We start from the raw sequence: 13,363 nt of genomic DNA, 5'->3' as shown, positions 1-13,363 counted from the left end.
GCCCAACCTAAACACATTGAAGTCAACAGAAGTATTGCCAAAAGATAATTTCATGAGACCATTCCTGCAATTGATTAAAGCATTACTGGTAGCTAGGAATGGCCTACCCAAGATGATAGGGATTTGGTCCTTGAAGTTGGCAGTAGGTTGGGTATCTAAAACAATAAAATCCACAGGAAAAATAAATTCCCCAACCTTCAACAGGACATCCTCAATCATTCCCTTAGGAACTTTAACCGACCGATCTGCAAGTTGAAGAGTAATTTTGGTCGGTTTCAATTCTCTCAATCCCAGTTGTAGGTAGATATGAAAGGGTAAGAGGTTCACACTTGCACCAAGGTCCAATAAGGCATGATCAATAGTTGTATTACCTATAGTGCAAGAGATGGTGGGCCTTCCAGGATCCTTATGCTTGGCTGCTACTGGCTGTGAGATGAGAGAACTAATGTTAGCAGCCAAGAATGCCTTTTTGGGCACATTGGTGGTCCGCTTTTGGGTGCATAAGTCTTTGAGGACTTTAGCATAAGCGGGGATTTGGGCAATAGCATCCAACAAGGGGATATTCACCTGAACCTGTTTAAAAACATCCATAATTTTCTCCACAGAAGGAGACTTCTTGCTAACCAACCTATTTGGGAAAGGGGCAGGTGGGGTATAAACTCTTTCAGGGGTGGTCTCTTTTACTTTCTCAACAGAATCATCTTTGGTTTCCTTAACCAAATCATCTGGGATCTCTTCAAGTTCATCAGACGAACCAGGAACAATAGGCACTTCAATGGCTTCTTCAGAAGGGGGAGAGTCAATAGGAGTATGAGATGGTAAAGACTGAGGTATACTAGCCTGTTAATACTCACGGCCACTCCTTAAAGCATAGACAGCATTAACCTGGCTGGAGGGCCCTTGAAGCTGTTGGCCTTGTACCGGGTTGAGTGGAGGAGCTTGGATACCTTGTTGAATATAAACCTGATGCCTAGGATTTGGTTTAGGTTGGCTAGGTAACTTCCCTGTTTCCCTCTCATGCAAAATTGCGACAAGTTGGATGAGTTGCTTCTCCATAAGGGTCATTCTTTTCTCAATCTCACCTATTCTTGGTGCCTCTCCTGTATTAATGAACCCTGGGGGTGGCTGATAGGGTGCAAGGAGAGGAGGCCTAGCAGAATTCACAGAAGGTCCTAGATAAGGACGAGGAGGAAAGGGGTTAGGAGACATTCCTTGGCTTTGTGGTGTATAGTTGGGCCTTTGGACACCAAGCTGGCCTTGATGGTTAAAGTTGGATGGGTCTGCTTAGTTCCCTTGATTCCAGGAGAAATTGGGGTGATTTCTCCATCCTGGATTATAAGTATTGCTATATGGGTTATTTTGGTAGAGAGCACTTACATTCTCAGTGTTGGAATTGCCCACCAAGGTGTTGGGGCATTCCTCCAAAATATGTCCAGGGGTTTGGCACCAACTGCATATTGACACATGGTTGCCCTGGTTGACCTGATTAACCGGTATAGACTCTTTAAGAACTATGAACTCCAACCTTTTTATGAGGCTGTCAAGTTTGGCCTCCTTGGCTGGCATACCCTTTAGTGGTCCTTTCAGCCTCTTGGGAAGATTCCCATTCCCTAGTCTTATCAGCCAAGTTAGTTAAGAATGTCCATGCATCATTTTCCTCAGAAAAAGAAGTAAAGCCTGTAGGACACATGGACTCTACAAGTTGCTTGGTCTGATAATCAATACCCTCATAAATAATTTGGCATAGCTGCCACAAGTCAAAACCTTGGTGAGGGCATTCTAAGAGTAGGTCCTTGAATCTTTCCATGAATTTAGAAAAGGACTCATGTGGTTTCTACCTAAACTGGAGGATGTCACTCTTAAGCTTATTGGTCTTGTGAAAAGGGAAGAATTTTCTCAAAAAGACAATGGTGAGCTCATCCCATGTATTAATGGAATTTGTAGGCAGTCCACAGAGCCACTTCTTGGCCTGGTCTTTCAGGGCAAAGGGTATAAACCTAAGCAATTTTGGACCTTAATTAGAACACAGACCTCCTCGAATTCCCTAAGGAAGAGATATGCATCTTCATTGTCCATCCCATGGAAGTGGGGTAGCATGCTAATGAAGTTGGTCTTGAGTTCATAATTGTTTCCTATAACAGGTGGTAAGTTGATGCAAGAAGGCTGTGCAGCCCTAGTAGGGTAAAACCTATCCTTAAGAGTCTTGGGTTGTTGGTCACCCATGGTCAAAGGTGGGGTTAAGGGTAATGGAGAAGGTGGTATTCTAATAAGACGATTAGATGAATCACGAGTCCACACCGTAGCCACCTAAACAGATATGAGGTCTCCTTTAGAAAAATTGAAGAAAAATAAAAGACTTAAGAAAAAGTACTAAAAACAAGAGGGAGCCCAAGGTAGATAGTGCATCTATCCCTCAAAAATCGAAACAATGGTTCAAAGCTGTAAGGATGCCATATAGGTTGACAGCAAGGGAACCTGTATAGTCTTTTATAGCCACCTACGTGCGACTCCAAGTGGATTCTAATGTAGGGTGGAGGACTACTATACGTTTATGTTTCCAACGCTCTCACTATGTCGCTTTCCTGTTATCAAGAGTGGTCACCTCCAAAGATAAGTCACATGCCAATCCACCCAACCAAGTCAAGATGTAGCGTCATAGGTAACTTAATCCTATGAGGGACACCAAAAGATGGAGGGTTGAAACATATGAAGGACTTTAGATTGGGCGCACACTATTTGAAACAGAAGAGAAACAAGAAGAGGTTTTCAAAACTTTTTTTTTTTTTTTTTTTCCAAAAAAAAAAAAGACAATAATAAACTAAAACACTTCGAACTACTTAAAAATCAGATAAATAAAATGGACAATAATCTCCCCGGCAACGGCACCAAAAACTTGTTTGAGTTAAAATAAAATCGCAAGCGTACGGGTCAATCGTAGCTACGGGTCGAACACGAGGAGATATACGCCACTGTATTTAACTAACTTAAAAGTAATGCAAAGTGAACCAAGTTAAAGTGTTAAATTAAACTAATTAAACTAACGAAAATCAATGCATCCTAACTCATAAGCATCTAACAAAATTAAGGGATTAAATCGGCGTCCTAACACATGAGCATCTAACCTATCAAACTAAAGCGAATTGAAAGGAATAAAAATGCAGCCACACATACTAACCACATAAAAAGAAATAAGGGAATAAAAATGCATCCACAAACCACAACCATATAAAATTAAAATAAAAGAAATAGAGGGAGAAGAAGAAGAAGATAAAGAGAGATAGAGGAGATGGAGAATGAGATTGAGAGTTTAGATAGTAAAACCTGGATGTGCTTGCATGAATGTAATTGAAAAGCTTGAATACTTGCATAAACTTACCATGGCCTCCTCTTCTAAATCTTCAAGTCTTGTCATCAACTTAAGAACTTAAACTAGAAGGCTTAAAACCTAAACTAGAATTAAGAAATTACAACCCAATTGAAGACTTAAATTGAAATTAAAGCATAAACTAAACCTATTATAACCATCAAATGAAAATAAAAAAAACAAACTAGAACTTAGAAAAGCCAAAAAGCACAAATTAGAAGGAGAAGAAGAGAAGAAATTTCACTTAGTGAATGAGCAAAATTTACAAGAGAGGTAGGGGTATTTATAGGGGAAAGGGGAGAAGAGAGAAGAGGGAAGTGTAAGAGAAATATTCCCTAAGAAAAGAGAATATTCTCTTCTCCTTCCTCCTTTACATTGCCTTGAATCCCAAGAAAAAAGAAAAAAGAAAAAATAGAAAGAGGGAGAAAAAAGAATATTGTTTACATAAACCTTCTATTTCTAGAAAAGTAAATTTCTAATTCTAACTTGTGCTTCCTTTTCTTTGTAGATATCTTCTCCAAGCAATAAAATCAAAGCATCTTTGATTTTTTAACCTTCCATAGATGAGAAAATATCTTTCAAAATAAATCTATCCCAAGTGAAATTCCAGGAATGCCTTGAAAAGTTGGAGGAGAGAGAGAGAGAGAGAGAGAGAGCGATGACTAGGATTCCACTCTACCAAATAACAAAATCCCCAATGTGTCCTCTAAAAATCATGGGGCATTAAATGCAGCCCATAAAAATCGTGGACACCTTGTGGGCCTTCAAAATTAATGGAATCTAATGGCAGTGTGGGTCCCTCCATGTGGATAGCAGTCCTTCTCTCTCTTCAAGAATGCAAAATTGCCGAAATAGCCCTGTACTTGCAGTAGATCTCCACCATTGCTTAGAAATATCTTCTATAATGTCAAAAATATCCTTGGGCAGTGGTAGACTAACTATGGGCTTGCACTACAGTTCCTTTCTGACCCATTATTCTTTCTTGGGCTGAAAAGAATAATCAACTGTACGGTGGGCTAGACGAATGCGTATTTGCGTTCCGTCACGTCTAACTTGCTCCAAATTTAGTCCCCTTTACAGCCATGGAAGGAAAAATGGCAACTTTACGTGAAACTTGGGACATGCAGCTCCCGATAGTCCAGAATAGCCCAAAACCTGAAAAACACAAGAAAGCACCAAAGTAACTCTGTCCAATGTGGTAAAATGTATGTTTTATGCCCTAAGATTTCACACATAAATGTGCTCATCAGTATGTATCGAGCCGTATCGACCAATACATATCAATACGTATTAGACCATTCACAAAACCCTTTACCGAACGTATCGATCATATCGTATTGTATCGGGTCGTATTGACCGATACATTTCAATACAATTCGAGACAGTCAATTTTTTAATAAAAAAGAGACGTATCGGTATGTATCGTATCGGTATCGATCGATATCGATACGTATTGGTCCGTATCGTATCGGTCGATTCTTAAAACCATGCTCATCACTATTTTCTAGTCATTTTTGTTTTGAAATGTTGTGTGTGATGCTTTTGTCTGCATAGTGTTGGTGAGCTATGTTGTTTGGGCCTCTTAGGTTGTTATGAGATGATGTTACACCTTGAAGTGTGTATTTGAGTTGGATATCTTCAAGTTATGTGTTTGCTCTCCTTGCTGGAATTTTTTTCTAAGTGTTGGGACAAAGGATGTGGGTTGAGTGTATGTGCTTCTACAATATGTCTGTGGTCAGTGGATTTACCGAAGTTTCGAATAGCGCTCATCCTACTCATATGGCGTTTGAGAACCCAAAAACCCAGATTTCCACAGTGAAGTTGAACAACACCAACTACTTGGACTGGGCTCATTCTGTTAAGCTTTCCCTGTGGAGTAGGGGGAAGCTAGGGCATGTTACAGGCACCCTTCAAGCTCCTAATCCAAGTGGCCCAATGTTTTCAAAATGGGAGACCTAAAACTCTGCTATAATGATCTGCCTTATGTTCTCTATGAAGCCTGAGATTGGGAGGAGGTTTATGAGAAAGGAGACTGCTGAGGATATTTGGGATAGTGTTTCCAAGACCTTTGACCGAGTGGGTGACTCAGCTAAGGTTTATCAACTCCTCCAATAGGTCATTACTATGAAACATGGAGATAAAACCATTTTTTTAGTATTATAATGCTATCACTGGTCTCGGGGAAGAGTATGATCACTATAGGGACCTTCAATTGTCCAATCCAAAGGATGAAGCTAAGTTTTACCGAAACACTTGAGAAGGAGTGTGTTCTTATTCTCCTTGGTGGCTTGAACCCAGAGTATGAGTCAATCCGGATACAAATCTTAGGTCGGTCTGCTCTTCCCTCCTTAGAGGAAGTATGTAGCTACTTGCAGAGTGAGGAGACTCGATGGGTGGCCATGGAACCTATATCCTCCCTTGAACGGTCTGCTCTTTCTTCTAGCTCCCACAGAGATTGGCATGGTGGCGGCAGAGGCTATGGGCCACCCCGTGGAGATGACAGGGATAGGCTCCGATGTGATCACTGTGGGAAACCTGAGCACAATAGAGAGAGATGTTGGGTACTTCATGGCCGTCCCCCAGGGTATGCGTAGTAGCCGAGGAGAGAGGGGGGCTCGAGGACATACTTTGATGGTTGAGACTGACCCTATGGGGTATTTACCTAGCATACAGACAGATCACAGTTCTCTTACCAAGGAGGATGTTAGCATTCCGCAGAGTTATGTCACAACTGGGCAACTCTTCTTCTCCACCTTCAGTGCTAAACTCTTCGGCTTCAACTTTGCAGGCCTCCACATCTGCTCCTTCCGTTGCTTCATCTTGGGTCATTGACTCTGGTGCCACTGATCATATGATCGGTACATCCCAGTATTATGATTCCTACTCTATTTGTTCTAGTAAGGACAAGGTTAGGGTAGCTGGTGGCTCCCTTTCCTCCATTTCCAGTAAGGGCAGTGTTCATTTTACTTCTTTCATTTCCCTTGACGTTGTTCTTCATGTCCCTAACTTTGCCACTAATCTTTTATCTGTGAGTCCCTTAACCAAATCCTTGAATTGGTGAGTCACTGTTTTTTTCCTTCTCGTTGTCTTTTTCAAGATTTGTGTGGATATAGTGACACCAGTACTGTGGATTCTGTGATGCTTTGGCATCAACGTTTGGGACATCCCTCTTTTGTTGTTATTAGGAAACAGTTACCTGATTTGTTTTCTTCTGTTCCTTTTCACAATGTGCATACTGATGTTTGGAGACCCTCTCCTACTTCCTCTTTATTTGGCTATCGGTATCATTTGTTGATGATTGTTCCCATACTACTTGGACTTTTCTGATGAAACATAAGAGTGATGTATATGATGCGTTCAAAAATTTTTATCAAATGATCTGTACTCAATTTTATACCAAAATTAAAATTGTTCGTTCTGAAGGCCAATATATCTCATCCTTGTGTGGTGGCTTCGTTAAATCAGTTCATTTCGATTTAAATTGACTGTGCCAACGTGTATTTATTTCAATGGTGCATGCAAACTGTTTTAAAGCAAAGAGAAGAGAGTTGTGGATGGACTTATCGGCTCTCCCTGTAGCCTCTAATCCCTGGTTGGTTCTCGGCGATTTTAATGCTACCCTAGAGTCCCGTTAGAAGAGGGGTCCAAGGGCATTTAATTTAGGGTTGGCGGCTGATTTTGGTGCTATGATTAATGCATGTTCCTTACTTTCGGTTCCCTCATAAGGAAAGAAATTCACCTGTACTAATAATAGAAAGTCAGGGCATGTTTGTGCAGTTCTCAGTAGGAGTTTTTGAAACAGTGCGTGAGTAGATTTCTTTCTTGGCTGTGCTCAGAAAGTTTTTCTAGGGGCTTCTTCTGATCACTGTCCCATTGCAGCCTTTTTTGGAGTCTTTTCAGAGACCAAGGAACTGCCCGTTCAGACTTCATAAATTCTGGATGGATCATGAAAGGTTTATGGAGGTGGTGAAATATTCCTGGGAGGTAGAGGTGCATGGCATCCCTAATTTTAGACTTGCTTAGAAGCTGAAAAGGCTCAAACCCCTTCTAAAATCTTGGGCTCGTGAGACCTTTCCAAATATTGATACTGCTTTGAAGGAGTCCAAATTAGCTTTAGAGGATATCCAGGAGACTATAGAAACGGTTGGGGTGAATGATCAGTTATTTGATCAGGAAGCTAGCGCTAAGACAACATAATTAAATGCATTGAAGCTTCATGAGAAGTTGGGGCGGAGAAATTCCAAGGCAAGTGGCTATCTTAAAGTGATAGAAATTCAAAGTTTTTCCACTTATCAACCAAGGTCTGCAGGGCGAAGAACTTGATTAGATGTTTTAATCAACCTGATGGTTCAGCGATCTGTGAGCCTTCTCTGTTGGCCAGTTAGGTCTCTGGATTTTTGAGAACTTCCACAAAGCCACTCCGTCTGAAAATCATTCATAGATGCTATCCTGCGTTCCTAGTGTTATTGATGAGGTGGATAAATTGGGGTTGTAGGCAGTTCTTAGACCGGAGGAAATTGAAAGTGTGGTTTGGGAGCTGGATCCAGATAGTTCTCCACGTCCAGACGGTTTCTCGGGTGCCTTCTTTCGTAGATGTTGGGAGATTGTGGAAAAGGATATATGTAAGGCGGTGAAAATTTTTCTCTCTTTTGGGAAATGCCCAAAAGAGTAATTAATTGTTTTCTCGCTCTTATCCCCAAGGTATATGGTACTTCCTCGTTGGACAAATTTCGGCCAATTTGCATGGGGAATTTCTTTGTGAAGGTGATCTCCAAAATTCTGGCCCTTAGAGTGAGCCCTCTTCCTCCCAATTTAATCTGAGGAACTAGGTGCATTTCAGAAAGGGAAATTAACATTCTCCAATATCAGTATGGCGTCTGAACTTGCTAACATTATGAACCAGCCGATTAGATGAGGTGGGGTTGGTTTGAAAGTGGATGTGCAGAATGCCTATGATACTTTATCTTTGGATTTTCTACTTGAAGTTCTTCGCAGATTCGGCTTCAGTGAAACATGGATTAATTGGATCCATCAGATTCTCATATCAACCAGGATATCAATTTTCTTGAATGGAGGTCCGGTAGGTTTCTTTGGGGTGCACCGCGGTCTCAGACAAGGGGATCCTTTCTCTCCCATCCTCTATATTCTGGCAGAGGAAGTTCTATGCAGGGGTCTCAGATCTGTCTCATGAGGGAAAACTAAAATCTCTCCAGGACCCACGAGGTACGAAGGTTCCCTTACATCTTCTATTTGCTGGTGATATTTTATTTTCATGAATGCATCAATTTGGTATGTGCGGAATCTAGAAGAGTTTCTATCAAATTATCAAGCTTTCTCCAGGCAGCATATTAATTTAGAGAAAAGTGAGCTCTTTTGGGGAGCTATCCCTCCTCGGAGAAGACAAAGAATTGTTGATTTGCTGGGTTTCCCAGTATGCCATCTTCCCACTCGTTATCTGGGCATGGAAATATTCAAAGGGAGAGTCAAAAAGGAACCACTGCTGCCTTTGGTAGATAGAATCAAAAGTAGACTGGTAGGATGGAAGGGAAAGTTGCCACCAATGGCGGGAAGAGTGGATCTGGTTAGGTCTGTGATTTCAGGCATCCCAGTCCATAATTCTTGATATACTGGTGGCCTTCTAGTATTATTTCCATGTTGGAAAGGTGGATGAGAAATTTTATATGGACAGGTGATGTTGACTCCTCCAAAGTTGTGGTAAAATGGGATACGGTTTGCAAACGTAAATCTCAAGGAGGGCCTGGCATCAGGAAACTTAGCGAAGTAAATAAATTTCTTCTCTGCAAGTTGGTCTAGAAAATCAAACGTGGTGATTCAGTAATGAGTAGTTTCTTCAGGTCAAGATATGTGAACAGTAATGGATCCCTGAAACGGTGCTATAAAATATCTTCTATTTGGCCGGGGGTGAGAAGGGTGTGGCATCTCGTATCCAGTCTGGAAAGGTGGTCGGTTGGCAGTGGGAAAATGCCTCAATTTAAGATGTGTCTGGTCTGGACTTTTCTGTTTTCCAGGATCGAAATACCAAAGTCTCAGACCAAGTACAGTTGGTGCTTTCCCACAGTATCATCTGAGTTCCTTTCGAATGTCTTCAACACTGCTATATCGATCAAGATTCCGGACTTCCCTATGGTGGATTTCAGTGCTTGGAGCTTGACTCCATTGGGTGTCTTCACTGTGAAATCAGCATGGGAAGAAATTCGTTTGAAAAACCCAAAGATTGCTTGGAGTGCTGTTGTTTGGGAATTGAATTTGCTTCCTAGACATTCAATTTTCGGTTGGATATTTTTTCATGGCAGACTTCCAACTGATGATCGGTTTGCTGCTACAAGGATTCAATCGGCCTCTAAATGTGACTTACGCTCATGTCATGTGGAATTAGTGGCCCACATGTTCCTGGATTGTGCATATTCGAAAATGATATGGCAACAGTTTGTGAGCTATTTTGGTATTCCCTGGGGTGATCCATCTTCAGTCTTGGATCTCCTTTGATGGTGGAAACGTAAGACATCTATTACCTCCCTGAAAGGGGCTTGGACCGCAGGTATGATTCTGGTTCCATACAATTTATGGTTAGAAAGGAATAGAAGGAGATTTGAAGGTATCTATAGATCCTCTTATTTTCGAAAATAATTTTGAGCGGTTTGCTCCAATAATTGGTTATTGCCACGTGGCCTCACTCATTTTGCAAGATTTTGGAAGCTTTTTGTTGTAAGCCTTATCAAGATTGGATTAAGCTAAATGTGGATGGTTGCTCGTGGGATAACCCAGGAAGGGCAGGTGTCGGTGGGACTTTCAGAGATCACACAAGGAAGGTGTTGTGTTCTTTTCAGTTGTTTATTGGCCTTAAATCTAATTTTGAGGCGGAATTTAGTGCTATCATGTATGGGTTACAACGTGCAAAAGAGTTGGGATTCTCCAAAATATGGATTGAATGCGACTCGGCTGTTGTGGTTCTATTGTTTCAGAGGCAGCATCTACAGTGGTTCACTTGGCAGCAATGATTTTCATTAAAGCCTTATATGTCCTCCATTAGGTGGAAGGTTTCCCATTGTTTCAAGGAAGCAAATCCGATTGCAGTTTTTTTTTTTTTTTTTTGCAAAAGAGGCAGCTAGATCTGGAATTTCTTGCTCGGTCCTCCTCCACTTCTCAGATCAAAGAGGAGATCAATCGAGATATGACAGGTCTTCCAAGATATCGTTTCTATATTTAGTCATTTTATCTTATGGCAATGCTGAAGGTGGGGGTTAGTTTTCCTTTCTTTGTAATTGTGTCCTTCTGGGTATGCCCATAGTAAGTTCGCATATTATATGTGTATCCGAACGTATGGATGAAAAAAACGTATTTTTACATATAATTGCATAAATGCGGTAAAACGCGACTTGTAATGTACGAAATATTTTATGCGTATTATATGTTTTTAAGTGTTTTGAAAGAAAAAAAACAATTGAAAACTCCTTCGGAATCCCCTACCCCTCGTGGCCTCGCCCTTCCCGAGTACCAAACCAGGCAGTTGGAACCCTAGCCTCTTGCCCCCTTCGTCTCTATCTCCGTTCCCGGACAAGTTCAGCGGCGGCCGGTGACTGAGGCTCTTGACTTAAAACATCATCTGCTGCTATTCTTTGTTTCAGGGGGTACTGAGAGACCAAAAAAATTAAAGTCGGACTCTATCGATGCTTCTCTTTTCTGTCTGAGATTTCAAGTGTTGGTTATACTCATAGGGGCAACTTACGCTTCCCAGTTTGGCTTCTTAAGAACATCATATTGCTAAGAACCATACTTGCAAATAGAGCTGATTTTGAGTTTACTGCTAGGTTCAGTTTTAGTGGTTGAATAATCTTTCTTCCACTGTATTTTTGGGTGTCCATTGGATGAATTCAAGCGAGCTGGCAGTGAGGATTCTCAGCCTGAAATCCTAGATCGATTGATGTTCATATATGAGAGTTCTCTCCATCGAAACAATTCTGGTTCTCAAGGTTTAAAATCTCGTTTCGTTTCGGTGTTTCAGTCTGACCGAAATTTCCGAGATACTAGAAATTGACGAAATTTCCGAGATACCGAAATTTCGTCGAAATATGGTATTTTTTCTATGAGTTTTGCTTGGCCATTTGTGGGTGTAAAATGCCGAAATGACCAAAATAACCGAAATTTCCGAAACGAGATGACCGAAATTTCCGAAATATTGCATTTTTTCAATTCAAGCTTGAGTTTCGTTTCGACTCTACCGAAATACTCGAAATATTCGAGATTTTGACTGCGACGAAACGAGTTTTTGAACTATGTTGGTTCTACCGCCTTGCCTATTTAATTCGAGAAAATTTCAAAAAAGGCCATATTTCTTGTTAATTACATAAAAGTCCATTCTTTATATTAATTTGTTTCTAAGTTATTCCTCCCTCTACTTTATAATTAAAAAACAGTCCTTTCCCTTAAATTTATTTTCTCCTCATAATTAATTTTAGACATGGTTGATTGAAAATCTGGAATGCCAATGACCTCATAAATTTCATTGTTGAGAATTGATCCTAGGAAATTCTAGAAGGCACATTGTGTGCTCTTGCTCTTTGCCCCTCTCATTTTGGTTTGAAAATTAGCAGAATAAGGACTTAATGTTAATTGTGCAAATTTTTTGCTCTAGAAAGACAACTTAATAAGATTGATAGGAAAATATGTGATTTTGTGAGATGCCATTCTTTGGAAAATACAATTTCCACTTAACTTATATGACCTTGCAAATGCTTGATTCTACAAGAGCTTGTTGCATTCTTTCTCGTTTTGCTTCCTTCCAACTTCCTCTTACCCTTTTCAGGGGTTAAACTTAATTAATATTAGATGTAGAAATCCAAATGAATGAGAAATGATTTCAAATTGAAAATTCATATTGGATTTAAGTGTTCATGAAAACATGAGAGATTAGAATTTAGTTGCAAACAATTAGTTTTTGTTCATTCTTAATACCATATTAAACCCATATTTTTGCTTCCGGATTTTTACAGAGCAACCGTATTAAACACGTCCGTATCATTGCCGTGCATGTTTTATTGTGCCAGATTTTTGAAAAGTATTATTGCCGTATAGTCCGTTTAATTACCATACGTATACACTCCTGTATTGTTGCCGCTCCCGTACACGTCCGTATCATTGCCTTGTATTCTCTTTTATTTTTAATTTATACATTTGATCTTTTAGCAAAAAAAAAAAAAGAGTGTTGGTACTTTTATCTTTTTTCTTGACTGAGAACAAGGGCACCAGTGATCCTCGAGCTTTTCTGTTTTTTTCCTCTTAATGTTTTAAGTTGTTAGTCCTAGTAAGTAGATTCAATAAGTAACAAGTACCTCTGAGTCCAGGTATCACATGACTAATGGTATGCAATCTCTCCCCCACTTTAGATATGGGTGGGGCTAGCATTCCTCATGCTAAAAGTTATGGCCATACAATTGCAGGATCTTCTTCTGACAGAGGGAATACATGACAAGACAGTGTGTCGAATGTTAATAATTTGCTCCGCTTAACATCATTAGTGGCAAGAATTAATATCAGATGTGATTTACTTGTGTTTTTTTTTTTTTTTTTGTTTTCAGATTCCCTTGGTCCTGCTCACGAATTACCTACAAAATAAATTCAGAAATACCATGGTATGGACTTTCTTCTCAACTATTTCCATCTAAGCTTGCCCTAGCATGTTCAACTTTTGCAGACTAGAGTTTGCGCTTGAGATTCTGTAAAGAGCACAGTTTGGTCAAACTGATGTTCATGTTGTTCAGCATGGGCCATCCAATAGTTGTGTGCCCACATTTTGGAACCCCCTGAATGAGTAGCAGTGGGTCACCTCTTGGATGTTGCATAGCAACTAAACCACACCAAGTAGATCACCCTCGTTACCATGATTTATTGAACTTTCATGGGCCATTGTAATTGTCCCAATGCCTTTCCGAAATCAAATCTTCAACACTCTTTGGTTTGATTTAGAGTGCCGTTCATGTG

General features: G+C 40.3%; 1 protein-coding gene across 1 annotated transcript in view; it reads left to right on the top strand.

Moving 5' to 3' along the window:
• Nucleotides 1-13,363, top strand: part of LOC122668981 (diacylglycerol O-acyltransferase 1A-like) — a 45,848-nt gene that overhangs the window by 31,663 nt on the left and 822 nt on the right. The window contains exon 15 of the mRNA XM_043865589.1: nucleotides 12,961-13,014. Coding sequence (XP_043721524.1) covers nucleotides 12,961-13,014 — 54 coding nt within the window. The remainder of the gene's footprint in view (nucleotides 1-12,960; nucleotides 13,015-13,363) is intronic.

This window comes from Telopea speciosissima, chromosome 7 (genome assembly GCF_018873765.1).
Source record: "Telopea speciosissima isolate NSW1024214 ecotype Mountain lineage chromosome 7, Tspe_v1, whole genome shotgun sequence".
NCBI lineage: Eukaryota > Viridiplantae > Streptophyta > Magnoliopsida > Proteales > Proteaceae > Telopea > Telopea speciosissima.
This window is presented reverse-complemented; position numbering and strand designations above follow the sequence as displayed.